The following is a 27,642-nucleotide window of genomic DNA, read 5'->3' on the forward strand; positions in this document are numbered from 1 at the left end:
GTGTCAAACTGACATCAACAAAAAAAGGACCGTCCTTCAAATGCAGAACCAATCGGCCAGATTTTGACCAGAACACTATACCAGAACACTATATATCAAGAAAAACGTTGTCATTTTTGGTTTTTACACAGACTTTAAGGTTAAAGGTTGACTTTAAGCTTGAAAAATGTGTTTGACTGCATTCCTACTGTGCTCCTGCACTAAAATAGATCACACTCACCTCTCCTTGACCCTCAGCACTCTGCCTGGATGGGAATGGAGAAAGATTGCTGTTGGACTGGATTTTGCTGTGTTTTCTGAGAATGGAAGAGTGAAGATGATTAGTAAATTCTTCAAGGGGATTTTTTAAACTAAGCTAACGTATGGTTGTTGGCTGACTGGATTAATATGCATTAATGAAAAGGCTTCAAGTATTGCACATTGATTGCAATGAAACTGCTAGAAAATAGCAACTAGATTTTTATATATTGCTTAAACTTGTGTACCTGGTGGAAAAGGGGGGTTGCTATTTGCTGTTTTGTTGCTTTCTAGTAATTTATGGTAATTTCTAGGTTTTGCTAGGGGGTTCCTAGGGTGTTAGGTGGTTTTTCTGGTGGTTTCTAGGGCTTTGCCAGGTGTGTCCAGTTTTGCATAATTTGAATGTAGTTGCAAGGGTGTTGCTAGGGGTTTCTATGGTGTTTTGAGTGGTTTTGAGTGGTTTCTTTGCTGTTGCTAACTGGTTTGTATTATGGAATTTTGGGGGGGGTTACTAGGGTGTTACTAGTAGGTTTCTAATATAGTGCTTTGTGTGGGTTTTGCCAGGTTTTAGAATGTTTTGGGTGATTCCTGTGGTCTTTGGAGGGATTCTAGGACTTGGTGGATGGTTTCTATATAGTGTCGTGGGGCTTCTGGGGTCCAAGTATGTTTTGTAGAGTGTTGTTAGGTAGTTTCCATAGTGTCATCAGTTGATTTCTATGGTGTTTTCTATGACAAAGTTAGATAGCAGACTGATTTATTTAGTGGTTTCTAGGTTCTTGCTAGGTAGGGTTCTAAGATTTCATGTGTGTCGTTTTATGGGTGATTTCTATTGTGTTTTAGGGGGTTTCTAGTACACTACTGAGTTTATTTCTAGGATGTTGCTATGAGATTTCGATGGTTTTTGGGTTGCTTCTAGGGTGTTGTTATGGGGGGGTTTCAGGATGTTTTGAATGACTTCCAAGGCAATGCTACATGGTTTCTAAGGTGTGATTTCTAAGACATTCCACAACATTTCTAGGTGTGTTGTATGGTATTTAGATGCATTTTTATTATCTAAAAAAGTGCAAAAAGTCATTTCATTTATCTCAATCCAGGTACTTTGGAAATAGCTAACTGTGCTCATACTTTCTCTTTCTCGTGGGTGTGTTTATTAATTTGGAGAGAAATGAATGCAGTGACATTTAAACAAAGGTCAACAGAGAATCTCACCTTTCAAATGGAACCTTTTTGAATTCAGTGTCCTTTACATAATCAATCACCTGCCTCTGTGTGCGGCCACTAATGACACAATACACAGCCGATGAACGACAAGATCCAAAGCAAAGAGAAAAGCAGAAAACATTCAAGTCAAAACATTAACCATTTGCCAAGCACTCTGATCATTTATCACATGGAAGCATGCAGAATATATGCAGAACCAGAGAAACGGGGTGATTAAGCAAAAGTTGTCTCTAAATGTCCCTAAATGGTGATGATGGGCTGAACTGCATAAGACATCACTTATGTTTATTTAAGACAGAATTAAGTGCACAGTTACAATACCTGAACCTGAAGGAGGAACCTCTGGTGAACAGAACTGGTTTAGGCTTGGGTTTGGGTTCTTCAAACAGGCGGAAAAAGGCATGGTACTCCACACAGATCTTCCAGAACACCTTACAGCAGTCCCTGCTTCCCATCATAAACTCCAGAGTATCCTGACAGTTACTCTGCTATAGAGAACAGAAACAGGTCTTTTGGACTCAAACACACACACAAACTTCAGGACAAATGGAACAAAGTAGTGATTTATGCAAGCACTGAGCCTGTGTTTACATTAGTGCATTTTTATTTTAAAACAGCACCATTGTCAAACTAAAACAAGGTCTTCGGCTTCTCAAAATGCTTAATTTTTCATGTCAGAAGTGATGGAGTAGTGTTGATGCAAGGTGTAAACATAATAAAACGTACGTGTTTTAAAGTGAAAACATCCTAGTGTTATTTGTGAACCAAGTCCTCGTATGAGGTACAGCATTAAGATATAGATATTGTTATAAAAATGTAATGTTGAAAAAACACTTACATTCAAATCAGGCCGTAGTTTTATGAGAAAGCGTTTCCTCTTGAAGCTCAGTTTCCGGACTTTAGACCAATTGAATGCATTTATCTTGGTGTGCCCCTTTAAAGGTTAAATAAAAAATGCATTTAAACACAATTCAAGACATTAAAACCACAACATATTCAATAAAAGAACAAGAACGCTTTAATAGAAACATAAATTAATAACTATCGCTGCTTCAGTAATCGAGCACATCCATAATGGGCAAAACTCACTGTAAAAAAAGTACTGTTAGCAATCCCACTTCATATTAGGTGGCCTTAACTACTATTTACTTGCAACAAAACATAAATACAATGTACTTACTGTCTTCATAATGTATTGCAGAACACTTCTGGTGCTCTTGTAGTGGGCTATGGGTAGGGTTAGGCACAGGTGTGGAGGTATGGGTTGGTTTAGGAGTGGGTTAAGATGTAAGGCATGGTGAAAAGTGTAACTACAAATGTATTTACCGAAATTACTTACAGACGAAGGTATTTAATCAATCATAAGTACAATGTAAAAACATGCATTTACACAATGAGTACATTGTAACAAATGATTGATTTCAGTGTAATACATATTTAAAAATAATAGTAATTCCTTAAACGTATGTACACAAGCACATTGGGTGGAATCTCCTCATCCACCACCAGGGTGCAGCATCCACCTGGATGATGCGACGGCAGCCATATTGCACCAGCTGATTGGTGGAGAGGAGACAAAGTCAATGAGAGGAGATGAAGCCAATTATGATATGGGGATGGTTAGGAGGTTAATGATGGACAGAGGCCAGTGGGAATTTGGCCAGGATGCCGGGGTTAAACCCCTACTCTTTTCGAAGGACATCCTGGCATTTTTAACGATCACAGACGATCAGGATCTCCATTTAACATTTAAAGATGGTGCTCACTGAGTAGTATAGAGTCCCTTTCACTATAATGGGGCGTTAGGACTCACACAGACCACAGGTTGAGCGCCCCCTGCTGGCTTCACTAACACCATTTTCTGGGAACAACCAAGCTTTCCCATGTGGTCTCCCATCCAGGTACTGACCGGGCACAGCCCTGCTTAGCTTCAGTGGGCGACCATGTGAGTTGCAGAGAGCTAGCTGCCGGCTACCTTAAGGCCACCTAATATAAAGTGTGAGCAAGTAAGCTTCTTTATTTAGGAATAACAGCTGAAACTCACCTGAAAGACCAGAACACCAGAATGAGCCACGGCGAGGCTGAGTCTTGTACCCTCTCGATCTTTTGCCGGATGAAGACGCACTCCATACATCTCAAGTCTCCGTGCGATCTCCAGAAGCTGGTAGTCAGATTCAGCTGGTGTTTGTCCACTGTGGAAACATTAAAGTGCACACAAAATCAAGCGCTTCTGTACAAAACGTAGAAGCTGACAACATTTTGTGTGACAATTAAATGTTGGGCATATAATCCTAATAAGCACACCCTCAAATCTCAGCACTTCAGGAGCGCATTACAAACGGCATCCAGGAAAAGTGCACGTCTAATTTATCATCACAGCATTCTGCCACCTCCCAAATTAAAAGTGGGCTGAACTTTAAATGTCAAAGTGATCTACAAATTGCACGCAATAACAACAACAACTCCCTGAAGAGTCCGTTTAATTAGTAACCATCAAACCAGGAGGTTACGGTACATAAGAGCTTCTAAGGCATCGCTAATTCTTTCTAGCATGATGCTAAATGACTTCTAGGGTGTTTGTGGGGAGTTTCTAGGATGTTCCTAAATTGGTTCTAGGGCATTTGGGAGAGGTTTTTTAAGGTGCTGCTAAATGGTTTCTAGGGTGTTTGGGGTAGTTTTTAGGGTGTTGCTAAAGGTTTCAGTGTTGCTAAATGGTTTCTAGGGTGTTTGGAGGATTTTAGGGTGTTTCTAAATGAGTTCTAGTGTGATTGGGGTAGTTTTTAGGGTGTTTGCAAATTATTTCTAGGGTGTTTGAGGGAGTTTCTAGGGTGTTGTTAAATAGTTTCTAGGGTGTTTGGGGTAGTTTTTAGGGTGTTGCTAAAGGTTTCTAGGGTGGTTGGGGTAGTTTTTAGGGTGTTGATAAATGGTTTCTAGGGTGTTTGGGGGAGTTTTTAAGGTGTTGCTAATGATTTCTAGGGTGGTTGGGGTAGTTTTTAGGGTATTGCTAAATTATTTCTAGGGTGTTTTAAGGAGTTTATAGGGTGTTGTTAAATAGTTTCTAGGGTGTTTGGGGTAATTTTTAGGGTGTTGCTAAAGGTTTCTAGGGTGTTGCTAATGATTTCTAGGGTGGTTGGGGTAGTTTTTAGGGTATTGCTAAATTATTTCTAGGGTGTTTGAGGGAGTTTCTAGAGTGTTGTTAAATTGTTTCTAGGTTGTTTGGGGTAATTTTTAGGGTGTTGCTAAAGGTTTCTAGGGTGTTTGGGGTAATTTTTAGGGTGTTTGCAAATTATTTCTAGGGTGTTTGAGGGAGTTTCTAGGGTGTTGTTAAATAGTTTCTAGGGTGTTTGGGGTAGTTTTTAGGGTGTTGCTAAAGGTTTCTAGGGTGGTTGGGGTAGTTTTTAGGGTGTTGCTAAATGGTTTCTAGGGTGTTTGGGGGAGTTTTTAAGGTGTTGCTAATGATTTCTAGGGTGGTTGGGGTAGTTTTTAGGGTATTGCTAAATTATTTCTAGGGTGTTTTAAGGAGTTTATAGGGTGTTGTTAAATAGTTTCTAGGGTGTTTGGGGTAATTTTTAGGGTGTTGCTAAAGGTTTCTAGGGTGTTGCTAATGATTTCTAGGGTGGTTGGGGTAGTTTTTAGGGTATTGCTAAATTATTTCTAGGGTGTTTTAAGGAGTTTATAGGGTGTTGTTAAATAGTTTCTAGGGTGTTTGGGGTAATTTTTAGGGTGTTGCTAAAGGTTTCTAGGGTGTTGCTAATGATTTCTAGGGTGGTTGGGGTAGTTTTTAGGGTATTGCTAAATTATTTCTAGGGTGTTTGAGGGAGTTTCTAGAGTGTTGTTAAATAGTTTCTAGGTTGTTTGGGGTAATTTTTAGGGTGTTGCTAAAGGTTTCTAGGGTGTTTGGGGTAATTTTTAGGGTGCTGCTAAAGGTTTCTAGGGAGGTTGGGGGAGTTTTTAGGGTGTTGCTAAATGTTTTCTAGGGTGTTAGGGAGAGTTTTTAGGGTGTTACTAAATGTTTTCTAGGGTGTTAGGGAGAGTTTCTAGGGTGTTGCTAAATGTTTTCTAGGGTGTTAGGGAGAGTTTCTAGGGTGTTGCTAAATGTTTTCTAGGGTGGTTAGGGTAGTTTTTAGGGTGTTTGCAAATTATTTCTAGGGTGTTTGAGGGAGTTTCTAGGGTGTTGTTAAATAGTTTCTAGGGTGTTTGGGGTAGTTTTTAGGGTGTTGCTAAAGGTTTCTAGGGTGGTTGGGGTAGTTTTTAAGGTGTTGATAAATGGTTTCTAGGGTGTTTGGGGGAGTTTTTAAGGTGTTGCTAATGATTTCTAGGGTGGTTGGGGTAGTTTTTAGGGTATTGCTAAATTATTTCTAGGGTGTTTTAAGGAGTTTATAGGGTGTTGTTAAATAGTTTCTAGGGTGTTTGGGGTAATTTTTAGGGTGTTGCTAAAGGTTTCTAGGGTGTTGCTAATGATTTCTAGGGTGGTTGGGGTAGTTTTTAGGGTATTGCTAAATTATTTCTAGGGTGTTTGAGGGAGTTTCTAGAGTGTTGTTAAATAGTTTCTAGGTTGTTTGGGGTAATTTTTAGGGTGTTGCTAAAGGTTTCTAGGGTGTTTGGGGTAATTTTTAGGGTGTTTGCAAATTATTTCTAGGGTGTTTGAGGGAGTTTCTAGGGTGTTGTTAAATAGTTTCTAGGGTGTTTGGGGTAGTTTTTAGGGTGTTGCTAAAGGTTTCTAGGGTGGTTGGGGTAGTTTTTAGGGTGTTGCTAAATGGTTTCTAGGGTGTTTGGGGGAGTTTCTAGGGTGTTGCTAATGATTTCTAGGGTGGTTGGGGTAGTTTTTAGGGTATTGCTAAATTATTTCTAGGGTGTTTTAAGGAGTTTCTAGGGTGTTGTTAAATAGTTTCTAGGGTGTTTGGGGTAATTTTTAGGGTGTTGCTAAAGGTTTCTAGGGTGTTGCTAATGATTTCTAGGGTGGTTGGGGTAGTTTTTAGGGTATTGCTAAATTATTTCTAGGGTGTTTTAAGGAGTTTATAGGGTGTTGTTAAATAGTTTCTAGGGTGTTTGGGGTAATTTTTAGGGTGTTGCTAAAGGTTTCTAGGGTGTTGCTAATGATTTCTAGGGTGGTTGGGGTAGTTTTTAGGGTATTGCTAAATTATTTCTAGGGTGTTTGAGGGAGTTTCTAGGGTGTTGTTAAATAGTTTCTAGGTTGTTTGGGGTAATTTTTAGGGTGTTGCTAAAGGTTTCTAGGGTGTTTGGGGTAATTTTTAGGGTGCTGCTAAAGGTTTCTAGGGAGGTTGGGGGAGTTTTTAGGGTGTTGCTAAATGTTTTCTAGGGTGTTAGGGAGAGTTTTTAGGGTGTTACTAAATGTTTTCTAGGGTGTTAGGGAGAGTTTCTAGGGTGTTGCTAAATGTTTTCTAGGGTGTTAGGGAGAGTTTCTAGGGTGTTGCTAAATGTTTTCTAGGGTGGTTGGGGGAGTTTCTAGGGTGTTGCTAAATGGTTTCTAGGGTGTTAGGGGGAGTTTTTAGGGTGCTGCTAAATGGTTTCTATGGTGTTAGGGGGAGTTTTTAGGGTGTTTTTAAATGTTTTCTAGGGTGGTTGGGGGAGTTTTTAGGGTGTTGCTAAATTGTTTCTTTGGTATTTGGGGGAGTTTTTAGGGTGTTGTTAAATGCAGGGGCGTAGTGGACATTTTAAAAGTAGGGGGGATGGCTGTATGAGATCATACGTTCATATAATTATTAATCACCTGTTTCTAAATGGACTGTCTCTAAAAGTGAGGGGGACGGATTTGGTAGGTGGGGCTCAATATTGTTTGGGTGTTAGCTAAGCTGTTGCTAAGTAGGATTTAGTAATGTTTTGGTCATTTCTACGGTGATTTGTTTATGGGCTGCTGCTAAGTGGGTTATAGGGTGATCTGGTGAGTTTTTAGGGTGTTGCCAGGTGGTATGTGGGATGATGTTAGGAGGTTTCTAGGGTGATCTGAAAAGTTTTTTAGGGTTTGTGCATTCTAGGATGTTTTTAGATGGCTTCTATGGATTTTTTGGAGAATTCCTAGAGCTTTGTGAGGGTGGTTTTGGTTGCATTTTGAGTGGTTTCCAGGCCATATGGGGTGATTAAGGATGTTTTGGGTGTTGCTAGGTGGTCATGTAATGATGTCAGCTAGACCAAATTGTACATTAAACGCAAGAATCCTTTAATTCAAACAACTGAATTGCCTATATTGAGTCGTGACTTCACACTCACACATGTTTGCGATGGTATCCAATGATCTTGTCCATCAGTGTGTCCTGCTCTGGAATATACTTGTTGTTGAGCAGATGTTGTTTACACTGCACTTCATCAAAGTCTCCAATCTCAGCTGTAATCAAAGAAACAGAGACAAGGTTGCATGATATGGGTGAATATGGGCTTTTTAACCTCAGAACAACAATTGTACTTTTCTGTGCAATACATATTGACTATCTTACATTTGTCCATGATTTACCAAAGACACCGACTAAAATATTATATGATGTAATGATTTCATAACGAGCAACGAATTTATACACCAAAAAATCTTGCTAGACATATTTACAACAAGAATCAGTCGACAAACAAATCCAAAGTTTTAAACATAATCAGATATTCAAAATAAATAATATTATTTCTAGCAAATCACTGCTATTATAAGAGCTTTATCCGTATGTAACTGGCTTCAATATGTCTCTTCTTTTTCTTTACAACCGGTCAGTCTCTATATTAAGATGCTACACTAGTTCTCATCATCTTCAGCTGCGGTTTCCATAGCAACAAACCAGTCTGAGACGTGATGATGTGGAAGCAGAGCTTGTCTGACATGATATGAACATGGTTTTGCATGAGCGATGACACAGACTATAATCAGATCTGTCCTCCCGATGACAGCAACGTCATTTAAACAAACAGCCAGCTAACCTGCTGAAGCATTAGTTTGACTACAACAAACAATAATACACTAGAAAACACTCTGCTTATGTGGTAGAGATTTAATAATAGATTATTGGATTTTTTAATAATATCTATTGCATGCCCAATGCGTCTGTTGTACTTAATAGTATTTTTAAGCATTTATTTTTAATTTTCTGAAGTACACATGTACTGGAAACTAAAAAATTAAGGAGTGAATAAGAGACTAATGGCCTGTTTCCACTGAGTGGTACGGTACGGTACGCTTTTATGGCCGTTTCCACTGTCAAAAGCGTACCGAACCGTACTGTACCACTTTTTCGGCACCCTTTCGAAAGGGTACCAAACACGAGAAAGGGTACCAAAAGGCGGAGCCACACGCACAGCTGAACGCTATTGGTTTACAGAGATACGTCATTCGCTTACGCAACAAGCCAGAATGAAAACAAAAAACCAGCCATGTTTGAAATACACGCACAGCGAGAGATTACAGCGGAATGATATATACATATAATAACGAGCCATGGTCGATCTGGGCTCAAACAAACCTTGTCGTCGTCTGGATGAACAGCCACAAAGACAAGAAGAAGAGCAGATTTACCCTGTGCCCCGTAGTTTTTTACGAGCCAGTCTGAGGCGCGAGCGGTTTCGCTTTCTTGCTAGCGCTCACGCGCGTCTAACATTATATCTGAAATAACAAACTTCATGAGCTGATGATAATAACCTGCGCGTGATTATTGACGTGCTTTTGAAACCCGATCCTGTCAGACACTGACAAACGCGAGAGTGAAGCGTGAAGAAACAAAGGAGAAGCCGGAAATAAAGGAGCACATTATTTTTCAGCAAACATGAACAAAATGCCATGATTAACTAACTTATTATCTTCACCTTTTGGACTAATATGAACTGGGAATGATGGAATTACTGTCTGACAGATGCTACATGTGCTGCTGAAGATTACAGACACAGATGAGAGGTTTACACTGACTGTAGGCTATATATTGTGTTGTTTTGAACCTAAATACTGACGAAATGTCTGCTGTGTGTAGTTCTTCTGTAGTTGGTAACATATCGGAGACTGTAAGGGGCTGTATGTGTTTATATATGTTCATTTATTTAGTTATTTAATATAATTACAGACGTTACAGTAGGCTGTTTCGTACTGTCTTTGATCTGCAGTTATAATCAACTCATGTTCATAGAAAAGTTAGTAATAAACATTTCTACACAAGTATTTATGTGTATAAAGCATCTGTTTTATGAGAAGAGCTTCTCATATGATATGTAAGTGACCCGTACAGCTTTATTGTAGACATTTCCTCGAGTGAGAATGACGTCGACTGAAACTTTTCATACACCACGCCCACCAAAAGGGTACCCTTGTTAGTGGAAACGCAAGCCTGATAAAGGTGACCCATACCAAACCGAACCGTACCGTACCATACCAGTCAGTGGAAATGAGCCATAAGTACTATTTCAGTCTTTTTACACTAAATTTTTAATTAAATGTTACTTGTCATACTTGTGAAATACATTAGTGATTTTCTGAGTGAATAATGTTTCGGTGCAATTTTATTCCATCTTGTGTGAACTCAAAAATCAAAGTGAATCAGCTGAAAGAGCAAGCCTTATAATTCATTAAAATTACTATAATATTATAATAATATTATAATAAAATAAAATGATTCACCTATTCTGAGATTGAATGCAATTAATTACAATTGAAAGCATAAAAACAAACATTAAAATTGAATCTCAGGTCATTTAAGCAACATTTACAATCAATTACTTGTTTTAATAAAGCAAACAAATAAAAACATATTACCAAAAAGTGATGCATGTTATGTGTAATAGATCTGTCAAAAGAAAATTACATTCAAGTATGTCTGAATTCAGCTGCATATAGAGCTATAAACATCTTATATAACATTTATAAGGGTATACAATCGGATTTTATGTTATATGCTGACAACTTTTGTTTTAAATAGAATTCAATATATTATGCACCTACATGTTAACCAAAATCTTAACTCATTTATAACGGTTACATTATATAATAGGACAAAAATGCACAGTGGCGCAGTGGGTTGCACAATCGCCTCACAGCAAGAAGGTCGCTGGTTCGAGCCCTGGCTGGGTCAGCTGGCATTTCTGTGAGGAGTTTGCATGTGCTCCACCATGTTGCCGTGGGTTTCCTCCGGGTTCTCCGGTTTCGCCCACAAGTCCAAAAACATGTGGAATAGGTCAATTGGGTAAGCTAAATTGTCTGTTGTGTGTGTGTGTGTGTGTGTGTGAGAGTGAATGAGTGTGTATGGATGTTGCCAGTGATGGGTTGCGGCTGAAAGGGTATCCGCTGCGTAAAACATATGCTGGATAAGTTGGCGGTTCATTCCGCTGTGGCGACCCCAGATTAATGAAGGGACTTAGTCGAAAAGAAATGAATGGAAACAAAAAGAGTAACCATAATAAAATAAAAACAAGTTACAATTCAAAAATAACGACCACAAAGCTACTAAATCCTAAAATTGAACTGCAAATGTAATAGAAAATAAAATAATAGTATATGATCCATCTTTAAGAGACACCCGCACAAAACCAGCAATGCATCTTTTATGAAGAATAAAATTAAAAATGAATTTGTCATACAGTGAAGTCAAATTATTCGAGTGAGTGAGTTTTTATTTCTTTTCTAAATATTTCTCAAATGATGTTTTACAGAGCAAGGAATTGTTCACAGTATTTCCTACAATATTTTTTCTTCTGGAGAAAGTCTGATTTGTTTTATTTAGGCAAGAATAAAAGCAGTTTTTAATTTTTTAAAGATCATTTTAAGGACAATATTATTAGCCCCCTAAATAATTATTATTTTTTGATTGTCTACAGAACAAACCATCACTATACAATGCCTAATCACCCTAACTTTAACCTAATTAAGCCTTTAAATGTCACTTTAAAGGTGCAGTATGTAAGTTTGACACCCGGTGGTTGAACTAGGTATTGCACACCTGGATCAAAACAAACGTAAGCGGGTTGCCAGATTGAGTGATTTAAACTGTGTTAAAAGCAACGGCACCCAAATAGAAGGAATATTTTCCATTTTAATAGGAGTTTTGTCCAAACCAACACCTCATATTGATATAGTAGAAACGGCTTTTATTTCTCACAGGTGAACAACAGAACTGACAATGATCACCTCAGGTACACCTCACGTGCTTTATTCAGTGTTTAATGCTAATAATGTGAGTTTGAATGCCATTTTACTTGACATTTATTACCATATACTGAAAGCAACAGCAGATAGTTCAGATCAGATCTGGACAATAAAATAAACAGTTTGAAATTGAACTTAAGAACTAAACACATATCAGTGATTAAGCATCTACATTTAATAATGTTAAAGAGGTTTAATATGTATTTATTAGATTATAAACCTTACCATTTCATGAGTGCACTATTCTGTGCTTCTGAATGGCTGTGTTTACATTTCTGCCATGTTTCGTCTGGTGCAAACAGCCAAACTGCTCATCACTGCGTATCTCATCACAGAGCGTGGTGGTAGGGCACGGGGTTACAATGTAACCTGCTCACCTAATGTTGACACTTGTAATATTTACATTGTTTTATTTATTTATTTATTTTTAAGATTCAATTTTTAGATTTTTTTGCTTTTATTAGATAGGACAGTATTGAGACAGGAAGCGAAGTTGGAGAGAGAGAAAGGAGGGTGTAGGGAAATGTCCTCAAGCCGGGATTTGGACACCCTGAAGTGCTACTGCACCATATGTCAGCATGCTAACCACTAGGCTGTTGCGCCGACAATATTTCTATCATTTGCTAATTAATAACCTCATGTGGAACTGAATGAGCATCTCATTTCCGGTCAGCTACTGTCCACCGGAGGTCACATTTCGGTCACGGACGCATGCTTTCAGAGCCTTTCTCACCAAATGAATGAAATACGCAGTTTTCCACCAAGGCAACCCGGGGTGCTGAAATATAATTGGCTAAGCTGGCAGTGGGCGGGTTAAATGACCAAAACAAAGACAGACGTTTTGACACGTGATGCACATGTTTTAAAGCAGAATATCTGACTTCAGCACTGTTTTTCAGATAAACAAGAATGTTCACTAAGCATGTTTCTGAATATCTGCAAACATATGATGGTATTATTATGCTTTAGAAGAGCCCAAAACTGACATACAGCAACCTTTAAGATGAATACTAGTATCCTGAAAAATATCTAGTCAAATAGTATGCGCTGTCATCATGGCAAAGATAAAATAAATCAATATTAGAAATGAGTTATCATGTGTGAAAACTATTATGTTTAGAAACAACATATAGGAGGGCTAATAATTCTGACTTCAACTGTAAATATTTGCTTACACTGCACTATATGAGCCACCAGCAGGGCGGCGCTGCTCTCATTACAGGTCAGGCGTCCACAGGCCAGATCATGTTTAATCTGCAGAGCGAACAGATACCTGTCAACAGAGGAAACAGTGAATCAATACACAGCATTATACACTCAATTAATCCACACAACAATTACACTATTGATCTTCGTGTTTCTAATCTGAGCTAACAACACATAGGAAGCGACATGAGAGAGTGTGTTTGTAATCCTTTTGAACGAATACCGCAGAAGTGTTTGTGTCTGAAGGTTAGCATGAACTTCTGTCATGTTTTAATAGCTTCGTCTAATGAAGCTACGTGCTGGTGAACTATAAAGATACGTCCTAATTGAATCTGGCAGCATTTCTCTCTCAGTTTGTCCATCTGTTGCTGTACTGATGCCAAACACATTCACTGAAGAGCAATACCAGTATCATTCTGTTCATTATAGGATTGAACACTCATGGATCAACAATGATTGTTTTTTTCTGATTGTCCAGTCAGACAATAGTCTATGTTTCACCATGGAAAGCCAAATATAGAATCACATTAAAAAAACTAATTAAAATAAAAATATATCAAAAACAAAGCAGTGTTAAAAATAATTATGTGAAATAAAATGTACAGCTGAACTCAGTTCTTTTTAAATATTTCCCAAATTATGTTTAACAGAGCAAGGGAATTTTCACAGTATGTCTGATAATATTTTTTCTTCTGGAGAAAGTCTTATTTGTATTATTTTGGCTAGATAAAAAGCAGTTTTGAATTTTTTATGAATCATTTTAAGGTCAAAATTATTAGCTCCTTTAAGCTATATATTTTTTCAACAGTCTACAGAACAAACCATCATTATACATCTTGCCTAATTACCCTAACTTTACCCTAATTAACCTAGTTAAGCCTTTAAATGTCACTTTAAGCTGTATAGAAGTGTCTTGAAGAATATCTAGTCTAATATTATTTACTGTCATCATGACAAAGATAAAATAAATCAGTTATTAGAAATGAGTTATTAAAACTATTATGATTAGAAATGTGTTAACAAAAGCTGCTCTCCGTTAAACAGAAATTGGGGGAAAAATAAACAGGGGGGCTAATAATTCTGACTTCAGCTGTATATAATAAATGTTTACTTATTTCAGCAATGTTAAAAAGTTAAAAATAAACTAAAAATAACCAAAAACGAAAAGAAAACTACACAGAAATGTAAATAAATAAAAATAAATACAAACGACAACACATAAGATTACCAAAACTAACTAGAATTTAAAAGAAAAAGCTAATTCAAACTCCACTATTTAAAAAACTACACATTTATCTGAGCGACACTGATACTAAAATACAATTCCCTAAAACATGTAATAAACACAAATCTCAAATCAGCTAATGCTCTTGGTTCTGTTTTCTAACCCACTGTATGAACTGACTTCCAAAATGTTCCAGTAAGATGTAGGATGTTTTCATAGTACATCAGAAAAGATTTTTACAGCTTGAAGTGTTTTGCAAAGGCATAATGTCCTTGGACGAGCATTTCAGGTTTGGCGAGAGCCTAAAACCCAGCCTGTGCAGGAAAATCTGTGTGTTTGAATGCCAAAAGCTGGAGACGACTGAGTCAAACACAGATCTCTTCCTGATCAAACCTGTCTGACTGATGACCGACTCTCCAAACCTAATCTAATGCTCTCTGAATGACTCTCTGGATCAAGCCTGACCATCTGAATGACTCCCTGAATGATACCTGACTCTCTGAATGACTCCCTGAATGATGCCTGACTCTCTGAATGATGCCTGAATTATGCCTGACCCACTGAATGAATCCCTGAATGATGCCCGACTCTCTGAATGATGCCTGACCATCTGAATGACTCCCTGAATGATGCCTGACTCTCCGAATGATGCTTGACCCTCTTAATAATTCCCTGAATGATGCCTGACTTTCTGAATGACTCCCTGAATGATGCCTCACTCCCTGAATGACTCCCTGAATGATGTCCGACTCTCTGAATGACTCCCTGAATGATGCCTGACTCTCTGAATGACTCCCTGAATGATGCCTGACTTTCTGAATGACTCCCTGAATGATGCCGGACTCTCTGAATGACTCCCTGAATGATGCCCGACTCTCTAAATGACTCCCTGAATGATGCCTGATTCCCTGAATGATGCCTGACTCCCTGAATGATGCCTGACTCTCTGAATGACTCCCTGAGTAATGCCTGACCATCTGAATGACTCCCTGAATGATGCCTGACTCTCTGAATGATGCATGACCCTCTTAATGATGCCTGACCCTCTTAATGATGTCTAACCCCCCTAATGACTCTCTGAACGATGCCTGACCCTTTGAATGACTCCCTAAATGATACCTGTCTCTCTGAATGACTCCCTGAATGATGCCGGACTCTCTGAATGACTCCCTGAATTATGCCGGACTCTATGAATGACTCCCTGAACGATGCCTGGCTCTCTGAATGACTCCCTGAATGATGCCTGACTCTATGAATGACTCCCTGAATGATGGCTGACTCTCTGAATGACTCCCTGGATGATGCCTGATTCCCTGAATGAGACCTGATTGTCTAAATGACTCTCTGAATGATGCCTGGCCCTGTGAATGACTCCCTGAATGATGCCTAATTTGTTGAATGATGCCTGACTCTGAATAAGGCTCTGGATGATGCCTCACTATTCAAATGACCCCTTAAATGATTCTTGACTCCCTGATTGATACCTGTCTCCCTGAATGATGTCTGACTCTCTGAAGCTGACAGGAAAATGTGCCGCCAGCCTTTAATGTGTTGTAAAATTCATTTCTCTTGTCAGGCAGCAGCGTGCGCAACATGCAGTTTGGACGTTCATAAGTCATCTGTAATGGATCTGACAGCAGTTTCATGATTTATAGGCAGTTCAATCACTTTCCATGCCAGATGCGTTATATTAATGTTGAGCGACTGAGGCTATACACTACACCCAGAATGAATAAATGACTTCAGCATTTCTTTAGAGAGCATTTATTCATTGAAACACAAACTGAGATCGACCTGTTATATTTATCTTTTTTAACAAGTCAAGCTACATGTATTGCTATAGTGCAATATATGGTACAGACTGATTCAATGTGGCTTCACAGTAATAAACAGGACAATATTCGCATTTCCTGATATTTTATCAGTGTTTTAAACTATATATCTTTTATCAAAACAATATTCATAAATTCATTAATACAAGTTCTATGATTTTATTTTAATTGAGTTGCATTTTTTTTAAATCTAAGAGTGAAGATGTAAAGTCTGTATGTGAGTGAGTGAGTGTGTTCAGACCTGGTGAGCTCCTCTAAAAGCTGTGTGTGATCAGGAGGAAAAAACTTCACCACAAATCTCAGGATGATGTTTTTGGGTCCTGCAGACACACGGACATGAGGCACATCAACATACGGTTAGAGTCAGTTGACAGATAGTCATGTTCAAACACACTTAGAAAAACACTCAAATATAACAGTCAGATCACCACTCAGACATACAGTCAGATCAACACGCAGATCAACAGTCAGACATACAGTCAAATACACATTCATATATACGGTCAATTATACAATCAGAAAAAACACTCAGATTAGATCAAGTCAGACATACCGTTAAATCAACAGTCAGATATACAGTTAGATCAACAGTCAGATATACCGTTAAATCAACAGTCAAATATGCAGTCAGATATAAAGTCAGACCAACAGTCATATATAAAGTCAAATATACAGTCAGAATCAACAGCCAGATATAAAGTCAGAATCAACAGTCATATACAGTCAGAATCAACACTCAGACCTACAGTCAAATACACATTCATTTATACAGTCATAGTCAACACTCAAACATACAGTCAGATCAACATTCAGAACAAGTCATATATATATTCAGAACAAGTCAGATACAGTCAGATCAACACAATCAGATATACAGTCAGATCAACAGCCAGATCAACAGTCAAATCAAAAGTCAAATCAACAGTCAGTCCAACAGTCAAATCTATAGTCAGATATACAGTCAGAACAACAGTCATATCAACACAGTCAGTCCAACAGTCAGATAAACACAGTCAGTTCAACAAAACAACAGTCAGACCATGGTCGGAACAACAGTCAGATCAGCAGTCAGATCTACTGTTAGAACAACTGTCAGAACAACTGTCAGAACAACTGTCAGAACAACTGTCAGAACAACTGTCAGAACAACAGTCAGTTCAACAGAACAACAGTCAGATCAACGGTCGGAACAACGGTCGGAACAACGGTCGGAACAACGGTCGGAACAACGGTCGGAACAACAGTCAGATCTACAGTTAGAACAACGGTCAGATCAACGGTCGGAACAACAGTCAGAACAACAGTCAGATCAGCGGTCAGAACAACAGTCGGATCTATAGTCAGATCAACAGTTAGATCAGCAGTCGGAACAACAGTCAGAGCAACAGTCGGATCTACAGTCAGATCGACCATCAGAACAACAGTCGAATCTATAGTCAGATCAGCAGTCGGAACAACAGTCGGATCTACAGTCCGATCTACAGTCAGATCAGCAGTCAGATCAAACATCAGAACAACATTCGGATCGATAGTCAGATCAACAGTCAGATCAGCAGTAAGAACAACAGTCAGAACAACACTCGGATCTACAGTCAGATCTACAGTCAGATCGACCATCAGAACAACAGTCGGATCTATAGTCAGATCTACAGTCAGATCAGCAGTAAGAACAACAGTCGGATCTACAGTCAGATCAGCAGTCAGATCGACCATCAGAACAACAGTCAGAACAACAGTTGGATCTATAGTCAGATCAACAGTCAGATCAGCAGTAAGAACAACAGTCGGATCTATAGTCAGATCAGCAGTCAGAACAACAGTCGGATCTACAGTCAGATCAAAAGTTGGATCTACAGTCAGAACATAAGTCGGATCTACGGTCAGATCAACAGTCAGAACAACAGTCGGATCTACAGTCGGATCTACGGTCAATTCTACAGTCAGATCGACATTCAGGTCGACAGTCAGATCGACAGTCAGATCGACAGTCAGATCAACACAATCAGATATATAGTCAGATCAACAGTCAGACATACAGTCAGATCAAGTCACATCAACAGTCATATACAATGAAATATAGTCAGGTCAACAGTCAAATAAATAGTTAGATCAATACTCAGATATACAGTCAGCTCAACAAGAGATACAGTCAGAACAACAGTCAGAACAACAGTCAGACATATACTCACGTCTAATCTGCTTGAGTATTGGCTTCAGCAGATCCAGCCACACCTGAGAGCAGAATCAAACCATAATACTATGCAAAAAACTGGTAATAATTATTTACACCAAAACATTGATAAGAAGAAGAAAGCCTAAAACATGTTATGCCATGCTTACATAAAAAATCAACAAGCAATAAATAAATCAAATAAATGATACACTAAATCAAAATGAAGCTAAAATATGGCTGCTATCTACATGGGTATCTCTCTAGGGTTTGGAACGGAGCCACTGTGTTTACACTCCTAATTGGGACACAGAACATGACACCTGAGTACTGTGTGTATAGAGGCAGCTCATGTTTCACATATTGAAATGAAAGCCAAGCGTTGCTCACAATCATTTTCCGCTGATCCTGAAACTCCAAACCGAAGTAATCGCCCTCGACGAGGTTCAGATGAGAACAAACCAGGTCAAACAGCACCTTCCCTGGAGCCCGTTGCTGTCAAAACACACAGAGAAAACATCACACGTTACACATGAAGCAGATCAAACAATATAAACACCTGCGAAATTGAGTGAAAAGTCTTTAATATCCTGTTTCACTTATAAAACAGGCTGCAAACAAAACTGCATCCACCTTCTCAGCTTGTTTACACTGCGGCGAGAATGAAAGACTCCACTGAATCTGTGATTACAGTAAACACAAGAGTCTGTCATTCAGGCAGATCCAAACTCTCTGCTGATTGACCATCCATTTCACAACAGTATGAACAAGATGCTCAACATGGATGACCTCTGACCTCAGACTACACACACACACACCTGCAGAACAGCTGACTTTACACTCATGCCACACATACATAACACTTACACACACACACACACACACACACCACAACCCTTTTGAAAAATCGGTACATGGGTAACCTTCTCCTTCTCCTTGTAATGCGTCCTTATATGTCACAAACACACACACACATCTGCAGAACAGCTGAATTTACACTCCTGTCATACATACACCACACATGCAAACACACACACAGACAAACACACACACATAAACACACCAAAAGCATTCACAGTCTAAAAGGATGTGCCATTTCTACTATTTTTTTTCCCACTACACTCATTAAAAGCTACCAAAAGAGGATTTTTGGTAATGTTTTATATTTGGTAATATTTTGATGTATCAAACGAGAAAAAAACACTGAATTTAAAACTATAGTAAACTACAGCAAAAATACTGGCCATACATTCACCGGCCACTTTATTAGGTACACTTGTCCAACTGCTTGTTAATGCAAATTTCTAATCAGCCAAGAAGTCAGTGCATTTAGGCATGTAGACATGGTCAGGACGATCTGCTGCAGTTTAAAGTGAGCATCAGAATGGGGAAAAAAAGGGGATTTAAGTGACTTTGAACGTGGCATGGTTGGTGGTGCTAGACGTGCTGGTTTGAGTATTTCAGAAACTGCTGATCTACTGGGATTTTCACGCACAACCATCTCTAGGGTTTACAGAGAATGGTCCGAAATAGAGAAAATATCCAGTGAGCGGCAGTTCTGTGGGCACAAATGCCTTGTTGATGACAGAGGTCAGAGGAGAATGGCCAGACTGGTTCCAGCTGATAGAAAGGCAACAGTAACTCAGTAAACACACAACACGTCCAACCTTGAGGCAGATGGGCTACAGCAGCAGAAGAGCACACCAGTGCCACTCCTGTCAGCTAAGAACAGGAAACTGAGGCTACAATTCACACAGGCTCACTAAAACTGGACAATAGAAGATTGGAGAAACGTTGCCTGGTCTGATGAGTCTCCATTTCTGCTGCCACATTCGGATGGTCGGGTCAGAATTTGGCATCATCAACATGAAAGCATGGATCATCCTGCCTTGTATCAAAGCTTCAGGCTGGTGGTGGTGGTGTAATGGTGTGGGGGATATTTTCTTGGCACACTTTGGGCCCATTAGTACTAACTGAGCATCGTGTCAACACCACAGCCTACCTGAGTATTGTTGCTGACCATGTCCATCCCTTTATGAGCACAGTGTCTCCATCTTCTGATGGCTACTTCCAGCAGGATAACACACCATGTCATAAAGCGAGAATCATCTCAGACTGGTTTCTCGAACATGACAATGAGTTCACTGTACTCAAATGGCCTCCACAGTCAGCAGTTCTCAATCCAATAGAGCACTTTTGGGATGTGGAGGAACAGGAGATTCGCATCACAGATGTGCAGCCAACAAATCTGCAGCAACTGTGTGATGCTATCATGTCAATATGGAGCAAAATCTCTGAGGAATATTTCCACTACCTTGTTGAATCTATGCCACGAAGGATTAAGGCAGTTCTGAAGGCAAAAGGGGGGCCAAACCTAGTACTAGTAAGGTGTACCTAATAAAGTGGCCAGTGAGTGTATATGATCTGGCAAATCTCCTGTATTTAGATAAGTATACACATGTAAACATAGAGACATATCCATGTGTGCACATACATAAACACACAATATAGTACATGCATCAAAAAAATCTAAATAAAAATGTCATCTCAGTTTCTGTGTACTTGTTTTTATGTCCTCCTGGGGACTTAAAACTAAATCCACACAGACTCATGGGGACGTGTGAGACCGTGGGAACCTAAATAATCCCCATGAGTAAACAACATACTTATAAATCATACAGAATTAAGCATTTTCAAATTGTAAAAATGCAGACTGTTTCCTGTGAGGTTTAGTTCAGGAGTAGGGCTGTACAGTAGAAACATCATTACGTATATGGAGAGTCCCCATTGGGATATAAGAACGAGTGTGTGTGTGTGTGTGTGCGTGTGTTTTAGTTAAGAAAACATCATTTTGGTGCATCAAAGAGTTTCTAAAAGTATTTAAAGCTGCCCTTTTTTTAATTCGAGATCCAAAGCACAGCTGTTTCCCTCATTTAGCTGCAGAAGCGGATGATTTTTAGAAACGCTGTAGGTCCGATTCTTCAACAATGAGCAAGAAGCAGGAAGAGGTTCAACCTGAGCAAACACAACCGTATATTAATAATTCTGTGGATTTCATCAGCCGAGGCTCCTGCCAACACACACGCCGGCGTCTGGGAGCCCACCGCACACTGAACACGGGCAGACCTTCAGTGAAAACATGGAGAGTTTCCATTAGGGAGGATCAATGAGGCGATGCACATCTGTGTGTGTTTACAGTAACGGCAGACAGGAGAGTCTCTGAGGAGCTCATGAAGACGGAGATCTGATCTGCACTGCATGTCTGATAACACACCATCACACAGGTCAGAAACTCACAGGAGATTGGCCATATCAGATCAACATTCATTCATTTTCCTTCAGCTTAGTCCGTTATTTATCAAGAGTCGCCACAGCGGAATGAACCACCAACAATTCAGCATATGTTTTACACAGCGGATGCCCTTCCAGCCACAACCCAGTACTGGAAAACATCCATACACACTCATTCTCACACATACACTACGGCCAATTTAATTCATCTATTGCTCTATAGCGCATGTGTTTGGACTGTGGGGGAAACCCAAGCCAACATGGGGACAACATGCAAACTCCACATAGAAATGCCAACTGACCCAGCCTAGACTCAAACCTTCGGCCTTCTTGCCATGAGGCGACAGTGCTAACCACTGAGCCACTCTGCTGCCGCTCAGATCAACATTTCATCCATTTTTATTTAATGTTATTTTCTCAAGAGCATCTTGTTTTCCTCCGGTGTTGATCAGCTGTTTGCACTGCTGGAGCAAGAGGTCTGGAGCTGCTCCCAAAGCAAACACCTCCTCCTGAAGCTGATCCAGGGTCAGGCAGCGGCCGATGCCCATCTGACCCCCACTGTAAACAGATGATGTCATGCAGCCCACAGATCTGTGTGTATGTGTGTGTGTGTGTGTGTGTGTGTGTGTGCTCTCATACTCCTGCTCTCATCATAACACACTGCAAACTTCAGCTTCAAACACGAAGCCTTCATTCTTACTCATGGTGTTGTTCCAAATCAAACAGTTAGATTCTCCAGCATTTCTACACTGAATAATATTAACTGTACTACACTGTTTTCTGTGTATTTTGTGTATTTACAGTTGTGAATTGTATTATGGGATGTTGATCTCTGCTCTGTCCACTTTTGATAATGATTATTCAACTCTACAGTTTAACACAGTGACTTTTATTGACATTTTAGTGGTTTAATATAATAATATAATGTATAATAAATAATATCTAGAGAAATAAGGCTGTATAATAACAGCAAATGTCCTGTAGTTTAATACAAGGGGTTTGTAGCGTAATATACAACACCAACCCAGACAATATGCTATGCAGATGATACTCAATTATATATTTCATATATATTTCAACTAAACCTGACGAGACGTCTAATCTGTCCAAGCTAACTGAGTGTATTAAAGATGTTAAAGACTGGATGACCAACAATTATCTTCTCTTAAACTCAGACAAAACAGAATTATTACTTATTGGGCCTAAATCCTGTACACAGCAGATCTCACAACTCGACCTACAATTAGAGGGATACAAAGTTAGCGTTAGCTCTACTATAAAAGATCTGGGTGTCATATTAGACAGCAATTTAACTTTTAAAAATCATATTTCCCATGTCACAAAAACTGCTTTCTTTCATCTGAGAAATATCGCTAAGTTACGAAGTATGCTATCCATCTCAGATGCAGAAAAGCTAGTTCATGCTTTTATGACTTCTAGGCTGGACTACTGTAATGCTCTGTTTGCTGGCTGCCCAGCATCCTCTATTAACAAACTTCAGCTAGTACAAAATGCAGCTGCCAGAGTTCTAACCAGGTCTAGAAAATTTGATCACATCACCCCAATTTTATCCTCCTTACACTGGCTGCCTGTTAAGTTTCGTATTGAATTTAAAATATTGCTTCTTACATATAAAGCTTTAAACAATCTAGCTCCTGTTTATCTAACCAATCTTCTGTCTCGCTACAATCCAACTCGCTCTTTAAGATCTCAAAACTCAGGACTTCTGGTAGTACCTAGAATAGCAAAGTCGAGTAAAGGAGGTCGAGCCTTCTCATTTATGGCTCCTAAACTCTGGAATAGCCTTCCTGATAACGTCCGAGGCTCAGACACACTCTCCCAATTCAAAACTAGATTAAAGACCTATCTGTTCAGTAAAGCATACACTTAGTGCACCACTTAGGGGGCTTCCACACAGGTTATGCATCTTGCTGATATACACTGTGAACATCAGCTACGCTAATTATTTTCTTTATTCTCCATTTCCACCTGGGGATACTCTTCCCGAGGCCCTCAGACTATGCAGAGTCACTGATTCGATCCAAGACCAACGACGAGATGATCCCAAGGTTTCCATATCCTGGACCAGGCCGTATCCTGAGCAGCTACTGTGATGGTCATGGAAGAGTGGAGAACATGAGACTGATTCCTGTGACGCTCCAGAGACAGACGAGTCTTCGCTGAGGCCAGCTTCCAGCCTCCGCCACTGAGACTGCAGCTCTGCACAAGACGTTTGGCCAGCGGAGAAATTAAAATGGTCGTGCCCAACTGAGCCTGGTTTCTCTCAAGGTTTTTTTTCTTCACTTCCGCCATTAGTGAAGTTTTTTTTCCCTCTCCGCTGTCGCCACTGGCTTGCATGATTCAGGATCTGTAGAGCTGCGCATCGTTGGATTTGCTCTTCAGTGTTTGGACTCTCAGTAGTGATTATTAAACCACACTGAACTGAGCTAAACTGAACTGAACTTAAACACTACAAACTGAACTACACTGTTCCTATTTACTGTTACCTTTTATGTGAAGCTGCTTTGAAACAATCTACATTGTATAAGCGCTATACAAATAAAGGTGAATTGAATTGAATTGAACAATATAGCACTGCAAACCATTAAAGACGAATTATTAAATTAATAAACATTTAATAATAATAAACAGCATAAAATAAAACATAAAACATTGGTGACACGGTGGCTCAGTGGTTAGCACTGTGGTATCACAGCTAGAAGGTCACTGCTTCGAGCCCCGGCTGGGTCAGTTGGCGTTTCTGTGTGGAGTTTGCATGTTCTCCCTGTGTAGGTGTGGGTTTCCTCTGGGTGCTCCAGTTTCTCTCACAGTCCAAACACATGCACTATAGGAGAATTGAATAAACTAAATTGGCCATAGTGTATGAGTGTGTGTGAATGGGTGTGTATGAGTGTTTCCCAGTACTAGGAAAGGGCATCCGCTTTGTAAAGCATATGCTGGATAAGTTGGCGGTTCATTCTACTGTTGTACCCCGTGATGAATAAAGGGACTAAGCCGAAGGAAATTTTTTTAAACAAGTAAGTGCAGCCGTGGTCAAAAACCAATAAAAAGAAAGTTAGGTTCAGAGATGTTCCACTATAGCGGAAAAAACGATTCAATTAAATGTAATTATTAAAAAAAGATGCAATAAAAAAACAACATCGACATAAAAACTATTTAATATATAAAAAATAAAAGCACACTACACAGCTTTGATTCAAAATGAAAACAAAAAACAGAAATATCTTTAATTATATTAGTAATAAAAACCTAATCATTTCAAATATATATTAAGATTCATTCATTCATTTTCTTTTCAGCTTAGTCGCTTTATTAATCTGGGGTCGCTACAGCGGAATGAACCGCCAACTTATCCAGCATTTGTTTTACGCAGCAGATGCCCTTCCAGCCGCAACCCATCACTGGGAAACATCCATACACACACACACACACTACGGCCAATTTAGCTTCCATTCAGCCCTTTTTCAGATTTAATATAAGTGTTTTGTGTCTCCAGAAAGTGTGTGTAAAGTTTCAGCTCAAAACACCCATCAGATTTTTTATTATACCTTTTATTAAAGTCCTATTTATACATTTTTTCACTGGGTGGCGGTTTTGGTGTACTGCTCCTTTAAGGCTAGTTCTCCCCGCCCACCGTTTCTGCGTGCCTTAATCTCCTCCCTCGGCTGTGTCAGACAACAGACAGACTTAAAAAAAAAGCAGATCTCACGTAGCGTTTGTGAGAAATACTACAGTAAGAACTTTACCAATGAGTATTTGTTGTGCAGTTGCATGACAGGGTCACAAAGTTCACGCGCACACACAGATACACGCGCACGCACGCACGCATGCACACACGCACACAGACTGGTCTTGTTGATATGATTATACACGTGACTACCGGGACATGTTAATACACGCAGCTGTCAATCAATATCGGTGGGCGGGGGGAACGCACTCCTACGTAAAGTTGCGGTCGATCTGTAAACCGCTCCAATTGGTCCACCGTTTTTATTTTGCTAAATTGAAAAAAAAGCACTAGGTGTGTTTATATCACCCCAATATGACAGTCTATACACCATACATGCACACATGTCTGTCCAAACAGCTTGAAAAGTAGATTTTTCACCGTAAGTGCCCTTTAAAGATTAAAATTATTTAAGGATTATTGTTTTATTTTCTGCATTTTCTAAACAAGTGTAGTCGTGGTCAAAAACCGATATAAAGATAGTTTCAGATATGTTCCATTAAAGGGGAAAAACTAATTAAATTTAATTATTTAAAAAAAGATGCAATAAAAAAACAACAACAAAACAACTATTTAAAACAATAAAAGCACATTACACAGCTTTATTAAAAATGAAAACAGAAAATAATATCTATATTTATATTAGCAATAAAAACACAATATTTTCTAAAATATATTGAGATTTATAACATTAATAAAGATAAAATGAAAGATTATTGTTTTATTTTATGCAATTTTTAAACAAATACAGTAAATGCAGCAGTAAAAACAACATAAAGTGTATATTTATGTGTTATTAAAATAATACAAATGTTAATAAAATGTTTGTTTGTTTTTATAAATGAGCATTAACAATAAAATATATCACTCACTAATATAATACAGGTATAATATGCACAATTCTGAAAACGTAAACATCATATGTGCCACAAAGACAACCAATTAAAGCCAGAGGATGTGATCAATATATCCTGATATCTGTCCAGTCAGGATGAGCTCGAATTCCTCTTTATAGTAAAACGTGGGAAACAGCAGCGCGTCGTGAATAAATCCAGCGTGCCTGAGACGTGACACATTCACTGCGGTCAGATGAAGAATGAAGCTCACAACTAAACTACAATAGAAACCTGAAGCCGAATGAGCGAATCATTAACACCAGGAATGAGCAATGCAAACAGTGACAGACCTTCATGCATACAGTGCTGGCCTTCATCCAGTGTTTATCCAGCGCACACGCAATGCACTATGGGAAACTAGAATAATCCTCTGGGCTCAATAGGATGCGGTACAGTAGCTGCGTTCCTCCTTTTTTCTGGGCTTCCACGTGTTGCTTACATTGGTTCCAGATGTTTCTAACTCATACTCAGTCTCTATATTCAGAGCCTTGATGATCCACTTCTGCAATACGATTAAATGTAGATCTATTATTCTACTTTTTACAAGATGTAAAATGGGTCTCTGATGTCCCTAGAGAGCGTGTGTGTGTGAAGTTTCAGCTGAAAATACCCCACAGATAATGTTTATAACTCTCTGAAACTGCCCCTTTCAGGCTTTGATCCTAATTGTGCTGTTTTGGTGACTGTCGCTTTAAATGCAAATGAGATTGTGCTCTTTTAAAAAAGAGGGCGGAGCTACATATGCCTATGTATAAGCATAGTGGCAGATTTAAAAGCAGGACTAATGTCCTATGCTAATTAGGTAGAGATGGTCACAAGTGGGCGGGGCTTTCTCCCTCTGATGACACATACAAAGGGAGAATGTCAATCAAAGTGTTTCTGCAGGCTGTTTTTATCAAGTCTGATTATGAAAACACACGATTAATTAATTTTTAGGATTAGAAGCTGGTTAAATTCACACACCGTCACCGCACAACTGTGTTTAAACCCCTTATAAAAGTGATTTTTGCAAAATAGGTCCCCTTTAAAACTAAAACCTTATCAGACCAATGAGAGATTCGCTTCACGCTTCTGCAGGAAATTCCCTTCAGTTTAACAGCTGCTCATTATTGCTGACCTTCATCCAGAAACACACACACACACACACATCTGCCTCACGCAGAACTGTATTTATAGCATGCTGCATTTAGCAGCACTATTGTTTAAAGATGCACGAAACTGAATGGCTTTAACACACTGTGCTCCTTCTGTAGGGTTTTGGTTTCTGTGTGTTAGTTCACTTTTTCAGCAGCACTGGTTCCAGAAGTATATTTAAAATTAGGATTACAGAATTTAAGCCATGAAACCAAACCAATCAGCTAAGATGGGAATCACGACTCACAACTGATTTGAAGCCAAACATGTAATAAAATCAGAGGAAAACAATCTCTTAGAAGCTTTGTGAATGATACAAACCTGCTGAAGCTACAGAGAAGGAAACATTTCAAAGCTATTGTTAAAAAAAAATGGCAAAGTTATTGCAAAATATGCATTAATAAACAAATACTTTAGTATTTTGAGAGTGTTTTAGTTGTGGTCTTGTTATTTGAGTGGAATTTTGTGTAGAGCATTATGGGTAATGTAGTTTTCTTGAGTAGTTTCTCTATTAAACATGATAGTTTTGACATAAGCTTATTAATAAATAGCCTTAAAGATC

At 39.0% G+C, this 27,642-nt stretch overlaps 1 protein-coding gene across 1 annotated transcript in view; it reads right to left on the bottom strand.

Moving 5' to 3' along the window:
• farp1 (FERM, RhoGEF (ARHGEF) and pleckstrin domain protein 1 (chondrocyte-derived)) overlaps positions 1–27,642 on the bottom strand; it is a 118,514-nt gene that overhangs the window by 42,566 nt on the left and 48,306 nt on the right. Inside the window, exons 3-12 of the mRNA XM_056453920.1 lie at positions 18,402–18,506; positions 18,031–18,073; positions 16,083–16,161; positions 12,754–12,851; positions 7,687–7,801; positions 3,503–3,650; positions 2,297–2,392; positions 1,780–1,943; positions 1,447–1,515; positions 221–296 (exon numbers count right to left, since the gene is read on the bottom strand). Coding sequence (XP_056309895.1) covers positions 221–296; positions 1,447–1,515; positions 1,780–1,943; positions 2,297–2,392; positions 3,503–3,650; positions 7,687–7,801; positions 12,754–12,851; positions 16,083–16,161; positions 18,031–18,073; positions 18,402–18,506 — 993 coding nt within the window. The remainder of the gene's footprint in view (positions 1–220; positions 297–1,446; positions 1,516–1,779; positions 1,944–2,296; positions 2,393–3,502; positions 3,651–7,686; positions 7,802–12,753; positions 12,852–16,082; positions 16,162–18,030; positions 18,074–18,401; positions 18,507–27,642) is intronic.

Source organism: Danio aesculapii, chromosome 1, assembly GCF_903798145.1.
Source record: "Danio aesculapii chromosome 1, fDanAes4.1, whole genome shotgun sequence".
Lineage (NCBI taxonomy): Eukaryota > Metazoa > Chordata > Actinopteri > Cypriniformes > Danionidae > Danio > Danio aesculapii.